This window comes from Dendrobium catenatum, unplaced genomic scaffold (assembly GCF_001605985.2).
Source record: "Dendrobium catenatum unplaced genomic scaffold, ASM160598v2 fragScaff_scaffold_621, whole genome shotgun sequence".
In the NCBI taxonomy this organism is placed as follows: Eukaryota; Viridiplantae; Streptophyta; class Magnoliopsida; order Asparagales; family Orchidaceae; genus Dendrobium; species Dendrobium catenatum.
The window spans coordinates 1,597,482-1,619,268 of NW_021319083.1; the positions used below are offsets into that span (position 1 = coordinate 1,597,482).

General features: G+C 35.6%; 1 protein-coding gene across 10 annotated transcripts in view; it reads left to right on the forward strand.

Moving 5' to 3' along the window:
• The first annotated feature begins 1,114 nt into the window (after positions 1-1,114).
• Positions 1,115-21,787, forward strand: part of LOC110111802 (pseudouridine-5'-phosphate glycosidase) — a 62,328-nt gene continuing 41,655 nt past the window's right edge. Inside the window, exons 1-9 of one of the 10 annotated variants that reach the window (XR_003700797.1) lie at positions 1,148-1,257; positions 4,560-4,787; positions 5,078-5,117; positions 9,677-9,782; positions 11,782-11,892; positions 13,328-13,410; positions 13,746-13,805; positions 14,955-15,015; positions 18,575-18,681. Coding sequence is in view for 5 of the 10 variants with exons in the window: in XM_028695075.1 (XP_028550908.1) it covers positions 5,115-5,117; positions 9,677-9,782; positions 11,782-11,892; positions 13,328-13,410; positions 13,746-13,805; positions 14,955-15,015; positions 18,575-18,681 (531 nt within the window). In the remaining 5 variants the exon portion in view is untranslated. The other 9 variants (XM_028695075.1, XM_020843816.2, XM_020843817.2 and 6 more) reach the window with 9 other exon arrangements.

A 21,787-nucleotide genomic window follows, 5' to 3' on the forward strand; every position in this document is an offset into this window, starting at 1 on the left:
AATTGAGTTCCAATAGTGTGGGGAACAAGAATGTCATTATCCTCTCTCTTCTCGGCATAGAGTGAGCATCCACTTTAAATTTCAACGGTTCAAAGCCAAGTGATATATATATATATATATATATATATCAGATTTATTGTTGAATACTAGAGGGTTCAAACCTGTTTACTTGCTAATATAATTGCACGGTTTGAGCCCTACAATTAAAAATCGGATATAATATCCATCACCTTGATTTACTTGCTAATATGTTAATACATCATATTATTAATATTAAATATATTTTATGAGGAAGTTAATATGCATTCAATTGTTCAGCCTTACTCTTTAGTATGAAACAAAGTCCTCCACTTGTATAATCTCTTATTTCTTAATATCGATTATATCAACAATGGCGAAGCACCCAGTGACTTAGATGCTGAACATTACTTTTTAGTTTGTTGGAAAAATAAAACATCTATTAATCATATATGATACTCTCATATTGAGTTAGAAATTTCGCCTCATAATTGGTAGAAAACTATTTAGCTCTTAATTTACTAAACTTGAGTTCGATGTTGCACATCATATAAATGAGGATAACAAAGTAAAAAATCTAATTACAATATCTAAAACTGAAGCCCAAATTAAATATCAAAGCAAAGACCCAGTTAGATAGCCAAATCAAAAGCCCAATAAAATATTTTAAATGCTATCTAAGAACTTGTAAGATTAGCCATAACGTAAATTGATAGAGATAAAATATTGAAAATAGAGGGTTCAAAGTTCTCATTGATGGCCACAAACTTTCTATTTCCCCCTTAGAAATTTTCCTTCATTTTTTTATGATAATTATAAAAATGCATCCATTGTATAACAAAGAGAAGGATGAATGATATATATATATATATAAATTTTTTTTAGACTACCAACATATCTCAATTTATTTTATTCCTACCTAATAAATTTTCCCTCCTCAGCATCATTCAAAAAAGGTGAAATTATTACGAGTGGTTGTTGAAAGTCGTATGGAGTTCAATCAGGACGTGTCACATCACCAATATATTATATATGATTGTATATCAAATGACATGGCCCATCTTTGATTCTCTCTCTAAAAAAAAAAAGCTCTTAATTTCCTTGAAAGCCTATTCTTCTATCTGATACTCTCCTAACATAGAAGACACCGGCCACAAACTCAGGAAGGGCCCGATGATGTCAACCACGAGCTTTCGAAATCAGAATACAAGGAACTCCCCGAGCTCTTCACTACGGCAGGTATGGCCGCCCTTCTTTCTTCCCTTCTATCCTATTAGAGCTCAACTAGCCATCTGTCACCAAATTTCACATTCACATTCTCCTTGCTCGACGGAAGTCCCAATACGAAAACTCAACTCGATCGCGTAAGCTGCATCTTCATTAATATGGCGCGGAGGTGGAGCCGAGCAGAGGAAGATCGCATTGCCTCTCTGGTGGATCTATGCGCTGGAACCACTCGGCAGCTTAAGCAAATTCACTCCCACGTCGTAGCCATCGGCCAATCTCAAAACAACTTCGTCGCTGCAAAGCTTGTGAGAACTTTTGCAGAACTGGGTAGCCTAGAACATGCCCGAGCTATAGTCGATGACCTAATTAGCCCAAATATCTTTGTGTGGACTGCTTTAATTAGAGGCTATTCTCTTCATCCATGTCTTGATAACTCTGGTAGCCATCAGGCAATCTCGCTTTATGAACGGCTTCGTCAGTTTTACCCTGCGGTAAAACCGCTTTCCTTCACATTATCATCAGTTCTCAAGGCGTGCGCTCAGCTTCGGGCCCTTGGTGAAGGAGGACAAATTCATTCTAATGTTTTCAAGCATGGTTTTCTGGTAGATTCCCGTGTTCAAACAACGCTTATCGAACTGTACGGGAAATGTGGCCATTTAAGAGATGCACGGAAAGTGTTTGAAGAAGTGGTTACAAGAGGGGAACTCGATATACAAGCATGGAATACGCTTGTTGTCGCGTACGCGGAGGCAGGGGACATGGAGACTGCACGAAACCTGTTTGAACAAATGCCTGTTAAGAATACACATTCATACATTGCAATGATCAACGGCTATGCTGCGGTTAGCAAGATGAACCTTGCTCGTCAGCTCCTTGATGAGCTATTCTCCTCAAATGAGAAAAATTCAGTTGTCTTCACTGCCATGATCACTGGGTATGCAAAGTCTGGTGATCTGTTAGCCGCTCGTCAAATGTTTGATGAAATCAATAACAAAGATGTAGCTTCATGGAATGCAATGATCACAGCTTATACTCATGCTGGACTCACTGAAGAAGCAGTGGCCCTGTTCCACCTGATGCTGGATATAAGCAATGGCCAAAATGCTCATCCCAACCCCACTACTATAGCCACCATTGCTTCTGCCTTTGCACAATCCGGGTCTCCCAGCCAAGCAAGCTTTCTCCAAGCCTACGTTGACCACCATGGCACTGAGTTACTCAACGGTCACACCATTGCTGCCCTCATAGACCTTCATTCAAAGTGCGGAAATATCGACAAAGCTTACAATCTCTTCTGCAGATGGAAGCAAAAGGACTTGGTTTGCTACAGCGCGATGATAGCTGGGTTTGGGATTCATGGATGTGCTGAGAAAGCAATCAAACTATTTGAGGAGATTCAGGAAGCCAATTCAAAGCCAGATGCAATATGCTTTGTATCACTTCTTTCAGCTTGTAGCCATTCAGGCATGGTAAAGGAGGGAAAGAAGTATTTTGAACTCATGAGAAGTAAGTACTGCATCACTCCAACGGCAGAGCACTATATGTGCCTTGTGGACTTGCTTGGGCGGGCTGGGATGGTCGAAGAAGCTTATAGATTGATTACTGAAGGAATGCTGGTAGGAGTGAGGCCTAATGCTGGAGTTTGGGGAGCTTTATTAAGTGCTTGTAGGAGTTATTGTAATGTAGAGATTGGGGAGATAGCTGCAAGGTGGTTGATAGAGATTGAACCTGAGAATTCTGGGAACTATGTGTTGTTATCAAATATTTATGCGAAGGTAAGACGGTGGGATGAGGTTGCGTGGGTGAGGGCAGCAATGCGGAGAAAGGGGATAAGGAAGGAGCCTGGTTGGAGTTTGGTGGAGATGGAGGGTGGTAGAAGAAGTAAGTTCATTACTGGGGAAGCTTATGACATGGAATTGGAGGCGGTGCTGGTGGCCTTGAGCTGGGAGTTGGAGGACTATGGCTACATTCCTAACATGGATGAAATTGAAGACTAAGGGCATAATTTATTTGAGGAGATTGAACTCAGAAGTTTCAAGCACAAGCGAAGGTATGAATTGTTTTATACTAGTAAATATGTATATGCATAAGCACACAAGAAGTCATAAGAAGCTGAAAAGGTTTAAAGGTTACATCAATGAAAAATTTGTATATGTTGGTGCATAAGAAGTTAGCTTGAAAACTTCAAAGAATACAACCATGGAGATAAGGAAGAACTTCAAAAGCAATTTCAAATTCTCCTTAAGGGGAGGCCAGCCAAGGGAGGGGAAGAAACAGAGGAGATAGGTGCTTAAAACGAGAATAGTCATAGTATCATTTTTATCACTTTTTTATTTGATTAGTTATAGTATCATTTATTTCATTTCAACCCGGGACTTTTCTAGCACTAAAACCTTCTCTATGTCCAGCCCTCTCTCAGTATCCATCCACCTGTCTCCCTTTTTTCTCCTGACTCACCCTTCTCCTCTTGAGAGCCTTAGGGGCCGTTTGGAAGTAAGATATAACTTTATAAGATTTAGTAAATTTTATAAATCTGAATTTAGTAAATCTTGGAGCTGTTAAATTCTGAAAATTTGTTTGGAAGGATAGATGATGATTCTTGTTAAATTCTATAGAACTGTTTGACAACGTACTCCATGATCTAAGATGCTAAGTTCATTTAAAATTTATATTTATTGTGTTTTGAATTTAATTTATATATTAAGTATATTACTTATTAATTTCAATTTTAATTATCATCAATAAATTATAATGATAAATAATATAATTAAAACCTCAATAAAAGTTTGAGAGAATCGGCTAGAGATAGAGAGCGGACAGAGCACGTGATGCAGGAAGTCGGCGAGAGAGAGAGAGAGAGAGAGAGAGAGAGAGAGAGAGAGAGAGAGAGCATGCGCGTGGGAAGCAGGGAAGGGGGAATTTAGCAGGAGCTGTTCTGCCGGGGAATTTAGGAGTTGTCCGGCCGCATATAATGTTGTGAGGTTGGGAGGAGATCGAGTGATATATTTGATAATAAAATATTATATGGGTGATACGAATGAAATATTAATATTTTGGATATTAGATATGTAAATAATATAATATATAGTGGTATACTGGTATGTATATAAATCCCCTAAATAAAAGTATGACAGTGAAATATTAGTTTGCTTTACTCCGAATTGTAAATAAAATTATAGTCTAAAATTTTTTCATCAAGAGAGAAAATTTTATAATCCTACGTAATTTTGTATTGTAGCTAATCTTTGGATCAATTCAAGTGTTGACCCTTAAAAACGACAATATTTTTAATTATTTACTCCGTAAACATGCAGAGACCACCCCGACCCAAAATAGTGTCATAAACCAGCCTTGGCGCCTTGCACAACAAATTGCCGGAGCTTGTATGCTACTTTTCTTACTTGTTCTCGCTTCTCGATGACGAAAACCCTAACGAATTCAGAAATCTCAATGGTGAAAGAATCGGCGTGAGAGGGCGTAAGTAGGGACAAATAAACTAATTCAACCGGATTCTTCGAGTAGAAATCCTGCGAGCAGCAAAGGTAAATGCTCGTTAACCCGTATAACCATCTCTTACTTCTCGCTTCTTTGCTCGCTTCATTCTTAGCTCTTCTCGCAAACGGAGCTCCAAATTCATCTGATTTGGGGATAGAGTGAATCATTGCCCTCCACCTGTTCGTTCAAATGCTTCAGTATTCAGTATTTGGTTAATTGAATAAAAAAATTGATTTTTGATGATCAAATTATATTGCACAGTTTTGGCAGTTAATCTGTCTCGTGGAAAGATGGTTTTATACGTATAGCCAATTTAAAATGATGTTTTTTATTGCAGAGCTTATAAGTGGAAGCTCAATCTACCGCTGGAGGAAATGGCAAGGATCTCACTTTAAACTTTGACTCTTTATCCGTTTCTCCTGCTCGAAAATTTGTCATACTTAAATAATTTAAATTCCCAATCTCATAATTTTGCCTGATTTATTTACCCACTTTCAGTGGTTGAGAGAGTAGTAACCGTCAATTTGATCTCGATGTCTTGTATATGGCTAAAGAGTTTGATCAAGGCAAAATGAGTGTGAGATGTTTGTAGTATCTAACTTACGAGGGACTTAAGCTAAAAAGAACTGATCACTCAGTAAGACAGAGTAACAAACTTGCACACCATAGATAGACTTGATACCACAAAAATCAAAATAGTTAGAAACAATTCCGTAGAAGTTCATTTTTTTCAAATGTCAATACATTGACAATTGTAAATGCTGAGATTAAAGTCTTTAAGTTAACCTATGAAGGACACTACACATAAGGTGAAAAGACAGAAGACTTGTTAATTTTATTGCAAACAGAACCTTTGTTATTTCAGGTCTAGGTTTAACTATCTTGAGTAAAATCAATAGTTGAATATCATACATTTGCTGAATAAATCACTAAAAGCCATACTAATTAACTGAGAAATCGTGAAAGTTCAACTTAGATACTACTCTCAAGTAAATCTTAGAAAAGTTACTTCATAGTTACATGCTGTAGGATTAAGTGTACTTTCACTAGTATGAAGTATTCATACATTTTTGAACCCTTTCACCATTAATGCCTTGGTTTTGGAGGTTTTGACATAGCCAATGCTCTTACGTCATTTTAACTTGACCCAATGTAAGTAAGAAAATGAACTTGGAACTTGGAGAATAGATGAAATTTGCAGCCATTTTTTAGGCCTAAGATGGCTTACTTATTCTATTGAGAAATGGGCGGGGTGTAGTAATGGATGGAAACACTATTTTGATCAACCTTGATTAGAAGAATGTAGATGTAACACTTCACAGTACCCCTAAATAGTACCATTGAGTGTAACATGCATCACATAAACAATTATCCTTTCAAAAACATTTGATGCAACTTTTCTTTTTAGAAGTTTATATAAAACATCCAACCATAAGTCCATTTATACCTCAACAGAAGCATCTTCCAAATTAAAACCTCACTAAACACATTTACAGAGTCACTAAATAAGTCCAAACAAACTCAAAGTAGTACAACATGTAAACAACTTACTAACCTCAAAAGTAGACTTCAAATATAGAATAAACATTAACATAAAATGTAAATACTTGCAGATTAGTCTTCTTCCACCTTTCCCTTTCCTGTAAAATCAGCTAATAATAAACTACTGGTGAGCTATGAGACTCCATAAATGATGCAACTTGAAATAACATTTAAATTGCATGATTATAAAATTTTGAATATTGAAAACATAAATAAAAGTTAGAGTACTTGAGCAAACTTCATAAATTCTCATTTGACATTACCAGTAATTCCTCTTACATCCATACTGAATATCAATTTTACTCATTTAAAAGATTTGACTACTCATTTATAAACATATTCAATGGAGCCCAGATAAACCTGACATTATCACCATTGAATTACATAGAGGCCCCTTTTGCCTCTTTGGGATCTCTTTTGCTCCACCTGCTTTACAGGTTTCATTTCTTTGGAGTCCCTTTTGCCCAACTTTCCAAACATTTTAATATATTGGGACCCTTTTGCCCCACCTGCATCGGTAATTTATACATAAATCTTTAGCCAAACTTTACTTTTTAAATTGATATTCAGTACACCTCTCATATTCATTATCCATACTTGACTTGCTGCATGCTTTCTTATTCATTCATTGTATAATATAAATATGCACATAATAAGTAAAGAAAATGATATCTTTCCAAAACATTATCAACAAGGAAAATATTTAAATGAACATAATACACCTTGGTTTAAACTCACATAATTAATTTATGTAAGTGGTTAATAATACTTGAAAACTTGTAAGTATATTCTTTTCTAGGCATTTCACAAAAGGTTGATCAAACAGACATAATATCAAATCATCTATTTTCATGACTACTTTCCAAAGTGCCATTATAAGTATTGTACATATCTAATGATAAGGTATATATATCTTAAAATTACTTGCATCACTTACCTCCTTGCCGAGACGTCGGCTCCAATTCCCTACTACGCCTTTTTCTACGATTATAAGTAACTTCAAAGCCTCCCTTCTGCATATAATCAATGAATCCTAAAAATATAATTAATATACTTGTTTTAGGTACTATTATCAACTTGTTGAAAGTCTGAAAGATAATAAAAAATATTATCACACCAACAATTACTTACCTCTTTCGTCTTTTTTAAACTTTCTTCTTCCACTTCTGTTATTTCCTTGATTGCATAACAATTCTACCCCAAAGTACTGATTCCTTAATTAAATTGTACACTCATATTAAACCAATGCACTACTAGAAATCAATTAATCAATTTCGTATTCTTGCTAGAATTTCCCAAAATTACCTTCAACCTTTACCTCCTAGAAAGTGCTGAATACTCCTCTAAACCTTTCCAGAAAATTTCCACTATGTGCACCCGGCTACCAACTGCACCGCACAGAAATTCGCTCTGCTACAGTGCTGCGGGTACTGCAGCGAATTAGTTACAGTAATTCCTGCACAGATCTGGACATCCTCCGCCTTCTGCTACAGGAATTTCTGCAATTTTCTCTTCTCTGCTGCTTGTATGAAACTAACAAGGTAATAAGAATAAGAGGCTTTGATGGCTTGCGGCATATAAGGACAAGGAGGGCCCACAAGCCAAATAACTGCCATTTGATGTTATCCGAACTTCCACAGCCATATTCCATTCCAAAAGTCTTGTTTAATGCCTCTTCAATAATACATAAAGCTTATTTTAAGAAACTTATACAGGAACTATAACTACTGTTGACTATTAGATTTAAAATTTAATTAAATATCATTCAGTTAAATCAAATATCATTTAGTTATTGTTAAAAGTAACTTTACATAAATTTTTCATTAAACTTTATAATAATCTTTACAATATTTTTACTGTATTTAAATTTCACATACCTGAATAATTTTGGGTCTTACAGTAGAGAAAGTTTTAAAGAACAGGTTATTGACTAGATTATTGCTTGGGTAGGAGTACTTCCACTAATTTAAAAGTAAATATGCGGAAACTGTGGAAGGTATTGTGAAAGGCAATTTTAATCTGGGTTACAAAACCCGGAGTGGAAGAAGCAGGTTTCAAACAATGCCTATAAAAGGAACTAAAAAAAAATGACCTTCAGCAAAAACCAAGTTATGAAGTCATTAATGTATCACGTTGGATAAGATCACAAATGAAATGCAAAAGTTTTGAACCTTGATCTGGCCTGATCTGATTAGAATGATGTAAGCATATGTCAACTTCATTTTCTTTCTTCATAATATCCATAGTCCTAATTGTACTATTTAAATTACTGTCTATGTAAATTTTGGATGCTTCTCTGCATGCTCACACTGAAGGTTTTTAAATGTCTGGTTGGAGCATTCCATATTTTTCTGACTTTTTTTGTTAAATACCTATACTTTGTGATTCTATTTTCCTTCATCACTATTTTCTTTTATTTAGTCTAGGTACTATCATAGTTCCTTTATTATTGCCGTTAGGACTCATATTACCCCTTCTGTGTAACTAATGAATCTTTTTTATCATCTTAGAGAAACTATCATTATTCCCGATAAAAATAGGTCATGCCAACAATGTTATTACTCTTCAATTTTGTGATTTCTATATCAGTAAAAGCACTGTTGTATGGTTGCAGTCCTTTCACATACATAGGCTTTTACCCATTTGTTGTGTTGATATTTTTAATTGTTGAATTAGCATTTAGGTAAACCTGTAACATATGAAAGCTTAGGTGAACCATGCACAATGACATAAAGAAAACTCTTTGCAAATATCTAATTTACACTCCATTGCTTTATTATTGAAAATTCAACCACTTTATAAATATAATTACGTGTATCTGAAATACTTTCAGTTTATTGTTAAATACATTCACTTTACATTATCTTATTTCCTATTTTTCTCTGATTGTCTTTGATCTAGTCATCCACAAATTGGGATGAGTAACCGTTATGGAATTTTGACTTGCCAGCCTTCTTGAGAATATAAAATTAACCTCCATGAAGAACAAAACTTGTGAAATTGTACAAGTAATTCACAAATATTTTTTCTTCTAGTTAACTTTTTTCTCACATAAATGAAGAAATGTGACTGTAATGTTATAGTTTTATTATTTGCAAACTGCCTCTTGTATATTTTTTCAGGTAATGATATAAAAATAATTGAGTGGTGGGAACCTAGTTAATTAATTTTTGTGAATGCGTGCTCATCCATTGATTGATTATGTTGGTTGGAATAATGCTAATGATGATGGTGATAATTTGATTGATCTCATTCTGGACTTAGTTCAAATGGTTGGTGAGTTTTTTTTAATAATATATTGTTCTCCTTGAAATGAGGAAAATAAAGCTTATGCATGTATTTTATTGGTTTCTAAAACATTCTTTAGTTGGATAACGGTCCTAAGATTTTATAGGATGGAAAGGAATGCTCAAGACTTTTGAAAGTAGCCCCAAATGTGTATCATGCGCTTAAAAATGGCAATGCGGTTGTTGCATTGGAGTCAACAATAATTTCACATGGTAAGCATCTTTGGATATAATAAATAGAATTTTTTTTGGGTTTACATTCCTCAAAATTTAGACATACCTGACTTTTTTAAAATAGAACTAAAAAATGAATTGTATTTTATTGTGGTAGATTCCATATGGATCCCTAAAGTTTTGCTCCACTTTTGAGTATGCAAATTTTGAAAAATTTACTTATTTGTGAATCATCATTATTCGAGTTTCTTGTTTGCCCCTGTTGTGCTTTCATGCATGGAGGACCACATGAGGAGAATGACTAATATGCATGATTATATTACATTTTCTCTTTATAATTGCTATAATGTAAATAAAAATGCAAAAATCATTATGACGTAAATGACCAATATTACTGCCTACATTTTTTGAGATTATGGATGACATGTTGGTTCTAGTGATGGATTTGTGTTGATGTCCACATGTTTCACATGCTTATTTGATCAAATGTAATGATGACGTCCCATTTATGTGAAGAAAAGCACTCAACAACGGCCCATTAAACCAATAGTTTCAATGATTCTAAAACATCAAAATAATCTTGGAAGGCCCTCCGTATTATTCAAGCTGCCACACAAGGAGAAAATAAAAATTTGTCAGTTATAAGAGACGTAAAATTTACGGGAGAGTTCACACATATAAATATTATAGAAAAAGGCTATTTATAAAGTAAATAATAGTAGTAATGATAAATAATACTAAAAAATAGCATTTAATATATATTAGAAAAAAATGAAATAATGATTAAGGGGGGCGGCTTTTCCACTTTATGTTTTGGAAATTGGAGGCATTAAGTGACCGCACATGCTTCAAGAAGGGTGCAATCCCGGGGGCTTGTACGTAGGCGTCACAACGCACCATGATCAATCGAGGCCAAGTATTAGGTGATAAAGAAGGGGAGTTTTTGACCCTCACAATGCTAATGTAATAAAAATGACACGATGAGGAAGTTATGTTGTGTTTTATTTTGTGCTTTTCTTATGTAGGGAACTCCTTCAGAATGTTCATGTCTTTTTAGGTGTGGCTGACAAGAAGATAGCTTGTTTAGGTGCTCTGTATACCAACCAAGGATATTTTTCTTGATGCGGTGGGAGGCAAAATATTGACTGTGTTACCTTGTATATCACCCATACACACTTTTTTTAATCTCATGGGCAGACTCGACATGCTTCTTGGTACCCTTATGCATAACATTGCCTCTTATTAAGTCTCGACAATCCCAAGGCAAAAACTATAATCGAAGGATTGCATTCATAGTTCTAATAATACGTTTAATGCTCTCAATGAATAACATATTATTGACTATTTAAATTTTGATTATATTTTGGTTTACTTATCCAACTTTACCACAAGCAATATGCCTTTGCAGACATTATTTATGATATTCGGCTCTACCCACTTGACTCACTTTCATAGATTAGATTTCTATCTTCAAATATGGCTATGCTTCTGTCCATCTCAAAGTTATTAGGTTGGATATCTATCATCACTAGCTTTGCGGCTTTTAAGCCTTAAATGCCTGGGCAGGTATTAATTATGATATTTGGTCTACGTATAAGAATGAAGACTATCGAATAATTTATAATGTATCTCTCTGGCTATTATATCTGCAAAGCTAGAGCTTGTTATTACTCAGAAGTTTCCCAACGTTTAGCTGTAAGCTACGCTTATGCACATTTGTTTCTCCAAAAACAATCCAGTTTGCTGACACATTATTTTGGGCGTCGTTTAGATTTAGTTTTAGGATATCTAATCACTAAAATTAGCGACTGCTTGACATCAATTTAATTTTTACTTCAGCATTTTCTTATCCCTACAATTTACTTCTAACTATAAAAACAAGCAATCACAGCAGAATTCTTCATTGCTTACTGCATCATTTGGTTTCCATGCATTACCTAACTTAAGCTGAGCTGAATTGCTTCTTTACTGAGCTAAATCCATCTGTATACGGCATGAAATATTTAGCTGATATATTTTGATTGACATTTTCTGTCAGGCATGCCATATCCACAAAATCTTGAGACTGCTAAAGAAGTTGAAGCTATTGTGAAGCAAAATGGGGCTATTCCTGCAACAATAGCAGTACTTGATGGCGTTCCATGTATTGGTAGGTTTATAGCCCATAATGCCATATGTCTACACACATTCATATACTGAAGTAAAATGATAGTATGGAACTATGAAGTAACTTTTCTAAGATTTACTTAAAAGTGGTATCTAAGTTGAACTCTCACAATTTCTCAGTTAACTAGTGCAGAGTGCGATGGAAAAAGTGGTCGACTCAAGATGGAGATTGTTCCTACATAGTATTCAAAACCCCTTTTTTTTGCACCAAATGAAATCTCAGATTGCTGCTTATATTTTTTTCTAGCATCTTTCTTTTTTTTTTATTTGCCTATGTAGCGAGGTCTTTTAGCTGGAACAACACCCTTCACTTTAACTTCTTTGATGCCGTCCGCCTCTCTAATGTTGTATGCAATTATTCAGAATATCGTTGTCTACCAAGGCTGCAAGTACCCTCGCTCCTCATATTCCAAGGGTTCTTCCACTGGAAACCACTCCAATCTCCTCTATATTTGTTCAGGATCTTTGTTGCCGTCCCTTTTCTCTTTGATGCTTTCCTCTACTTAATATCACCAGTGACCTGTCTTTCATGGCAATTCACTGATGATCTCTCTATTCTACAGTTTGGTCACTTGCTGTCCCTTACGAAGAAGTAATAATACTTGAGACCCTGCTGATAAGGAGCATCAAGCTTTCATCCCTGCGTTGGAAATAGTCCAATAATGGTCTTGCTAGCTGCAACAATGCAGACAAATTTTCATAACCAAATTGCGTCCAACCATCAAGTGTCCCGATGTTTAATTTTTACATCATTTCAATTCATGAAGTTTCAATTCCACACAATTCCAGTCTTCTTGTGCGCAAACTTTCCTAGCATAAGAAGTTGAATCTTTTTTTGTGCAACTTAGACTATCTTAGAGAATTGCTTTTAGAAGTCCATTTTGTTATTATAAAAAATGGTGTGAAGCTCACCTCATTTTTTTTTCAGGCTTTGGACACTTTGCTTCAGCTTCGATGCCTGCATCATAGTATTTAAATGATGATGCCAGAATAAAGAACTGATGGCCAAGTTCATACCCATGCAATTAAGAATCAAGTGGTTTTGTTTCCATTTGAATATTCAAAGTATCTATGCTATGAGAATAATCCAATTGGCTTAGATTACATATTTTTCTAAATTTCTTCATTAAAATTAGTCTTATACCATCAATTTGAGATCTTTTTTTGAATAATTGTCCATTCATGTCTGCAATCAAATGCCTGTACTTTTTTCCTTGGGTGGATGTATGCTTTGCTAATTCACTAGCTGTAACAGCTAGCATGTTGTGTATGCTATAGCAAATTTATATATCTTATTCCAAGTTGTTTGTGATTGTGCGCGCTCTTGTATGCGTGATAATGTGCTCTCTTTATTATCATTTTGATTAATGTTATGAGATAACAAGTTGTAGCTAATTTTTCATTTGTATTTCCAAAAGGCTTGGACGACGAGCAACTAGAAAGGCTTGCAAAACTTGGATCCAATGCTCGAAAGACAGCTCGCAGAGACATTCCTCATGTTGTGAGTAGCGTTTAAAGACCTCCTTTCCTTTGTCTTCTTAGCGATTAATTTAATATGATTATGTAATGAGGTTCAATCATATAGATACCTGCAATCTAATACTTTTTGGTTGCTTCTTCTAGTGCCTGAAAACTGTTTTTTGTTTTCTTTTTCCTGCTAATTTAGAATGTAGCATAAAATGTTTTAGTGTTGTCTCCAGTCACAGATGCACCACTTGCTTTTATTTATGCGTTGGTTTTTTGTGTCCAACCATCAATGCATGGTAGATTTATTATGGATAGGAAATCGAAGTTTGAGGAATTGAGTTCTCTGCATCTGTCATATTGATTCTGCAGATTGCAGCTCATGAAAATGGGGCGACAACTGTTTCTGCTACAATGTTTTTTGCTTCTAAGGTGGGTCTTCTGCTTTTTGTTCAGATTTTTTATACATCATTTCGTGAGTTCAGATTTTTATACATCATTTCATGATCATCACGAAACTTTATTTTGATCATTTGTATCACTTAAGTCCAATATTTGGAGTCATTGTACAATGTATTCTGATCACCTGTTATGCATATTATGTGAAAAGACCCAAATTATTATTTCTCAAACTAAGAATTATTAATATTAGAAATTTTAATTAATTTTAAATACTATGGATAATTTAAAAATTGATTGAATCATTGGAATGAATTTATTTAAAATAGGTTAATTGCTCAAAATAAAGTATTTATTTGTTATTTTTATTTATTTAAGCAAATAAAACATTTATAGGAAATTATTAAAAAGAAAATATGGAGTGGAATTGAACCATTAAGTCAGTTCAATTGAACTGACCCAAAGAGGTCTACTTCATGCCACGAAGAGGCGAGCAAGCTGGTGATGGGAGTGTAAGGGGCGAAGGGGGGGGAGAGGGGGGTGAGAGGGAAGAGAGAGAGAGAGAGAGAGAGAGAGAGAGAGAGAGAGAGAGAGAGAGAGAGAGCAATCGGGCAAAGGGGCGGGAGCGGGAGACTAAGTGGGCAACATAGGTGGGTCCCTGTGGCCAAGCACATGGGAAGTTGTTCATCCGCATGTGGAGACAATTGAGGAATCATTGATGTCTAGCTCAAGACCTAGGCAGAATTATATCGTTGCATGAATCTTGCCATGGAATATCCCATTCGTTGTAATGCAAATCTGCATTAAATCAGCAACGAGTAAAAGATGCTCAAGGTCAACTTTTCCTATTGCAGCTTTTATCACGTAGCATTGTGCCATTGTGATATGGACAAAAAGGAATTTATCATTAAATTGAATTGCTTCAGCTTAAGTTGCCATGCCATTCAATTTCGATTCATTAGTGATAATGTTGAGTATGCAAGTGGGTAAATGAAGGAATTTGTGATGCCATAGTAACTTTTCCGCTTAACTCTTTTGTCTGAGTTGTGCCATTAATCTTTTTGTTCCCAATGATTTAATCTTGAAATCTCTCATAAATAGCTGGCCAGCTATGCAATGATAATTAGTAACTGGCATACCTTTCCTTTTTGATGTTTTGCATGAATCTGTCAACAACTGCAGGTTGGCATATCAGTTTTTGTCACTGGGGGCATTGGTGGAGTGCATAGGCATGGCGAACAAAGTAAGTATGCCTGAAATTTAAATTCTAATGCCTTCGAATTCTTACAATATAAAGATGCTCGGTGCCTTTATTTGTAAAATAAGAGACGCTTCTTTCTCCTGTCTGAAGGTGTAAAGATAGTGATGCAGGACTACGAAAATGAAATGCTCTTTAACTCATATGGATTTGCACAACTTATGATGAGAATAATTCTAGAACAAAACTACTAGCGAATTCAAACAATGCGTCAAAACAATCAGTGGTTATCCGCTTAGGCTAAATCACATGGTGAGAGCTTTGCAAACTTCCAAAAGAAATAAAAGACAACACAATGAATAGTAGTAGCTTTCAAAATAATCCCTAGTCTAACAATGAGAATTAGAAAACATAGAGGTGCACTCAAATCCTACGTTTACTAAGCTTAAGCAGGAGCAATGCGAAGGAGTCCGTCGTGACTGCAATCAAATCAAGAGGAGTTAGACTAAAAGGGATAAGATGCAAGTAGGGAGAGAAACCTTCGTCAAGGGGTAGTGGAGATCCTCCACTCAATGCCTTCGAAGTGTTCGTCAATAGCCTCTACCAAATATATCAACGTATGCTCCAAGTAATCCTCGACGGTGAGATCAACCCTTGGATTCACGTCGAAGAAAGTAGATTGTAGGATGTCGACGAACCCGTCCTCGTCCCACGTTATGCCATAATCAATCTTTGGATCTGCCATTCATGGGTGCTCGGTGGTTAAAACTCCTCACGCTTGATGATGCCCTTGAAAATAGTCGAAGAGAAAGAAGTTTCTCTTACAATCTTGTAGGGGAGAGCCAAAACCAAAACCTGAAATAAGTTTCAGGTTTTGTGAATAGAGGGGAGGGAGTTTGGAGAGAAAACCCAAGAAAAGGGGCTTGAGAGATTTCGGCCATCCGCAGAGAGGATTGGGAAATCTTTCCCAAAGGGATATGCTGCACTTAAGGAGAGATTTCAAAAGCAATTCAATGAGGAGAAGGGGGCCGCGGTATATGGAGATGGGAGGTGGAATTGTTTCCTAATTCCTATGTCATATTTTTAGGAAAATATTTAATGTTTGGCCCTTTTGAAAATTTCGGCTGATATGGTCTTGGAAATATTTCAGAAAAGAGGGGATTGAAGTTTAGGAAAGATTTCCTAAACTAAGCCAAAGGGGAGGGGGCCGGCGGCATTAATGGATGAGAGGGATTGCTCATTGCTTGCTTGTTTGGGATTTATAAATTTGGAAAGGGTAACTTTAAAATCCCAATCAATGGCAAATTGATTTGATTGAGATTTAATGACTTTCCTAAAATAGATTTTGTATATTAGGAAATATTTTGAATTTCAAATCACTTAGATTTGAATTTTAAATATAATTATAAATATATTTAACCCATATTAGAAAATAAATAAAAGAGTGGAAAATAAAAAAAAAGTGGGGGAAGAGGGGAAGGTGGCCAGCGTTTAGGGGCTTAAGGCTGGCGGCCAAGTGGGGGGTCGGGTGAAGGTGGCCGGCAGCTATGGGGAGAATTTTGTGGAGTTTGATGTGGGGAAGAAGTTGGTGAATTTGGTGGTGGAGTTGGATGTGGCGAAGAAGAATGAGGGAAGGTGGTGAGGGAAGACGAAAATACAAAGAGAAAATCACGAACCCGGTCGTCTCCAAGGTTGGTGGGTGATACGATCTCGCTCTCCTAGGGATCTCTCCAAATTCTCCTCAAGAGCTCTCTGTTATTTTCGGATTTACCTTAAACCCCAAAATTTAGACTTTCACAATAAGCTAATTTCATCCCTTAAGCATGCCAAAACCTCCCTTTCATCAAAATTCCTTTAAAAAAAACTTTGCATTTCTTAATTAAAAATTCTTCCCTCGCATTCTTCTAACAATCTCTACAAAATAAAATATAAAAAGAGAAACCCTAAATTTCATATTTATGTTTTTCTTGAGAAACCTTAACATGTAGGGTATAAAATAGTTTATCCAAACAAACCCTAAAAGGTTTCTAAAGAAATCTCAAAGAAAAATCAAGTTTTTCTCAAAACCCTAGTTTTCATTCTTTAGGGAAAACTCAAAGGAAAGGAAGAGAAACTCTTGCAAAACACATACCTTAACCTTCCCTTGGATTTCCCTATGCTTTCCTCCAAGATTGGCCGCCGGAAACCGCCGCCGGAGCCGTCGCCGAAGAGCCCGTCGCCTCCTACCCGTCCGCCTCTCCCTCTCTTGTCCGCTCGGTTTGGGCAAAAGACCGAATGGGGGAGAATGTGAGGGCTTCGGTTTGCCTAATAGGGAGAAATGAGACATGCCAAAAGACTCTCATGCCCTCACTTAAGTAGATTTTGCTTAAGAAACACCTAGGGGTAGAATTGACATTTCTAATCTTCCAAAATTTATAATTCTTAAAATACTCATAATTAAATATAGGTTCTATATATGGAAACGATCAGAATTTTACGCTCTATTTTCTAAAATTAATCCCGTCAAAATCCGGCAACATTGAAATTTTCACTTAAAACTCGTCGCGGCGCTTTGAAAAGCGTGCGAAGCCTAAAACGACGTTTTCGGGTTTTACAGGTCCCGTGGCCTAGCACATGGGAAGTTGTTCAAGCGCATGTGGCGACAATTGAGGAATCATTGATGTCTAGCTCAAGACCTAGGTAGAATTATATGATTATATCGTTGCATGAATCTTGCCATGGAATATCCCACTCGTTGTAATGCCAATCTGCATTAAATCAGCAACGAGTAAAAGATGCTCAATGTTAAATTTTCCTATTGCAGCTTTTATCACGTAGCATTGTGCCATTGTGATATGGAAAAAATGGAATTTATCATTAAATTGAACTGCTGCAGCTTAAGTTGCCATGCCATTTAATTTCGAAGCATTAGTGATAATGTTGAGTATTCAACTGGGTAAATGAAGGAATTTGTGATGCCATGGTAACTTTTCCGCTTAACCCTTTTGTCTGAGTTATGCCATTAATCTTTTTGTTCCCAACGATTTAATCTTGAAATCTCTCATAAATAGCTGGCCAGCTATGCAATGATAATTAGTAACAGGCATACCTTTCCTTTTTGATGTTTTGCATGAATCTGTCAACAACTGCAGGTTGGCATACCAGTTTTTGTCACTGGGGGCATTGGTGGAGTGCATAGGCACGGCGAACAAAGTAAGCGTGCCTGAAATTTAAATTCTAATGCCTTAGAATCCTTACAATATAAAGATGCTCGGTGCCTTTATTTGTAAAATAAGAGATGCTTCTTTCTCCTGTCTGAAGGTGTAAAGATAGACTTGCTATTCATCTTTTTTACATTCAGATTGTACCAATGGAGAATCAGCAGAAGTTTTACACTTTACTTAGTTGAGGAATGCAAAATTTGTTTTGGAACCCCTTTGTTTGCAGCAACATCATTGACTGAAGTTGTATCACTTTGGATTAGTTTTCTTTCCGCCTGTTTAATGAAGATTCAGTGTGGACATCTATAAATTTTACTTGTTTCGTATTTGTAATTAATTTTTACTAAATTTTGATCTAAAATCTCTTGTGAACATTAATAAATTACTCTTAATTTGGCATGCAGCTATGGACATATCTTCTGATCTCACTGAACTTGGAAGGACTCCAGTGGCTGTTATTTCTGCTGGTGTGAAGTCAATTTTAGACATTCCCAAGACACTGGAGTATTTGGTAAATATCTTTTTTTTCCTTGATTATAATATAGGTTAACAATCATGGACATGTTTAGTATTTATTGTTAACTATTGCTACTTCAGGGTGCATGCTTCTTTTTTTGTGATGTCATGCTATGAGCTAGAACTTTGTGTTGCTTGTAAAACCATATAGGTTACGGTCTTATGGAAAGATTTGATATAACATCTGTCAAGTCGGTTTGTTCTAAGCCAAGCTAATACCCGGGCCATATTGGGTTCCACCATCTTTTGGAAATGTATTTGACCTACATTAAATTAGAATCAAATAAATTTAAAATTGATTGATTCAACTTGATTTCAATTTGGTTTTAGAGTCCAAATTACATTGTCTATCATTTGCATAGAGACTGCATACTTAAAAGTGACAGAGATATATATACCATGGGGCTTGAGTGAATAATCACATATGTTTTTATTCAAGGAGCTGAGGGGTGAGTAGAATTCTTGGGGTTGTTTGTGGAAAGTTTAACATCTTTGTACTTATGGATTGACAAGGAAATCTATATGAGGTGAGTTATGAGCGAGTTGATCAAGCCACATACATTAAGTTGTTACTTGGTGGTGTTACTCTTTGTGAATTTGAAGATAGTTGTGGGTATCATGTCGACAACCCTTCCACAGACTCCTCCAGAGATTCAATTTTTAGATTTGAGCAACTAGTCTCAAATGAGTTTTTGGCTAGCATAGGGGTTCTTTACGGTTTTGAGTCTATTCTTTTTCATTTGGCTAGTTCACTGGTAGGTTCGGAGTATAGTGGGGATAATAATGCTTTTCTCGAGCAATGTAAGATTGAAGCCAACTAGTGGATCTGGGTTCATTTGGCTAGTTCACTGGTAGGTTGGAGTGATGCATTGGGGATATGCACAATTTGATTAAGTAGTGGACTTGAATTTTTTATTTTAAAAGGAAAATTGGCATGTTTTACTTGATCAATTGCAACAAATTTGAGTTGGTTTGGTTCCTTTGCAAATTGACTAAGAGATTTGATTTTGTGGATGGGCTTATGTGGTGGAGGACTCAATTTAGGCTCCATTGGCGATAAACAATGCTCAAGGACTAGTGCAACAAATCATTTTGAGAGCATTATTGATTTAAATTTGTATGTTTTCATAATTTTAGAGAAAATGTTATTTTAACCTCAGGAGTTGGGGTCAATTTTTGCATTTTTTTAATGAAGGGTCATGTATAAATTTGGTTTATCCAATTGTGTCAATGTTATTACAGGGGAGATGAGGGATCCAATCGGTGTTAGCTTAGCTTGGTCCTTAGGGATATTTTAACCTCACATTGGGGCATTTAAGAAATTATTATATTTGTATGGAAGTAAATCATATCGAGTACGTTGATAGGGAGATGACAGATCATATTAGGGTGATAGTTTTCTCATCTTATATGGATAATTTAATCTCATTTTAAAGGGATAAATGGGTAGAAAATTTAGGTGTATTTTTTGTGGAGTAGTTTAACCTTGTCTCATAGGAGTGATAATTTAACATTGTGCAAAATGGGTGATAGTTTAGCCTCTTCATGTTGATATAGTTTAAACTCATCTAAGAGGAATGATAGTTTAGCCTCATTCTGAAGAGATAATAGTTGGTTTAGTCTCATCTTGAAGGGGTAGTTCAACCTCATTTCGAATGAACTAGGGGGATTCATATATTTAGCAAATGTGTATGAAATTCATGCCTTTTTGCAACTTAGAGTCATCAACACACAATCAAATTCAAATTTATTTTATTTCATAGTGAAAAATAGGGGTAATTGTGATTTAAAAATTTGGGAAAAGTCAAGATTTTGAAATAATGGAGTTTGGGCTAGGGAATTTTTAATATAGATGGAGATAGGTGAGAAGAGAGTAAGAGACTAAACAATTTCTGCAGTTTTTGCACTTCTTTGATAAAAATTGGATTTTTGAGATGTTTGAAAAATTGAAGAAAACCTCGAAGGAGAATTTTTTAAGTAAAAAATATGGATTTATTGATGAAGATTTAGTGTGGACATCTATAAATTTTACTTGTTTCGTATTTGTAATTAATTTTTACTAAATTTTAATCTGAAATCTCTTGTGAACATTAATAAATTACTCTTAATTTGGCATGCAGCTATGGACATATCTTCTGATCTCACTGAACTTGGAAGGACTCCAGTGGCTGTTATTTCTGCTGGTGTGAAGTCAATTTTAGACATTCCCAAGACACTGGAGTATTTGGTAAATATCTTTTTTTTCCTTGATTATAATATAGGTTAACAATCATGGACATGTTTAGTATTTATTGTTAACTATTGCTACTTCAGGGTGCATGCTTCTATTTTTGTGATGTCATGCTATGAGCTAGAACTTGGTGTTGCTCGTAAAACCATATAGATTATGGTCTTATGGAAATATATGATATAACATCTGTCAAGTTGGTTTGTTCTAAGCCAAGCTAATACCCGGGCCATATTGGGTTCCACCATCTTTTGGAAATGTATTTGACCTACATTAAATTAGAATAAAATAAATTTAAAATTGATTGATTCAACTTGATTTCAATTTGGTTTTAGAGTCCAAATTACGTTGTCTATCATTTGCATAGAGACTGAATAATTAAAAGTGACAGATATATATACCATGGGGCTTGAGTGAATAATCACATATATTTTTATTCAAGGAGCTGAGGGGTGAGTAGAATTATTGGGTTGTTTGTGGAAAGTTTAACATCATTGTACTTATGGATTGACAAGGAAATCTATATGAGGTGAGTTATGAGCGAGTTAATCAACCCACGTGCATTAAGTTGTTACTTGGTGGTGTTACTCTTTGGGAATTTGAAGATAGTTGTGGCCTGTGGGTATCATGTCGACAACCCTTACACAGACTCCTCCAGAGATTCAATTTTTAGATTTGAGCAACTTGTCTAAAATGAGTTTTTGGCTAGCATAGGGGGTTCTTTAAGGTTTTGAGTCTTTTCTTTTTCATTTGCCTAGTTCACTGGTAGGTTCGGAGTATAGTGGGGATAATAATGCTTTTATCGAGCAATGTAAGATTGAAGTCAACTAGTGGATCTGGGTTCATGGAGTGATGCATTGGGGATATGCACAAT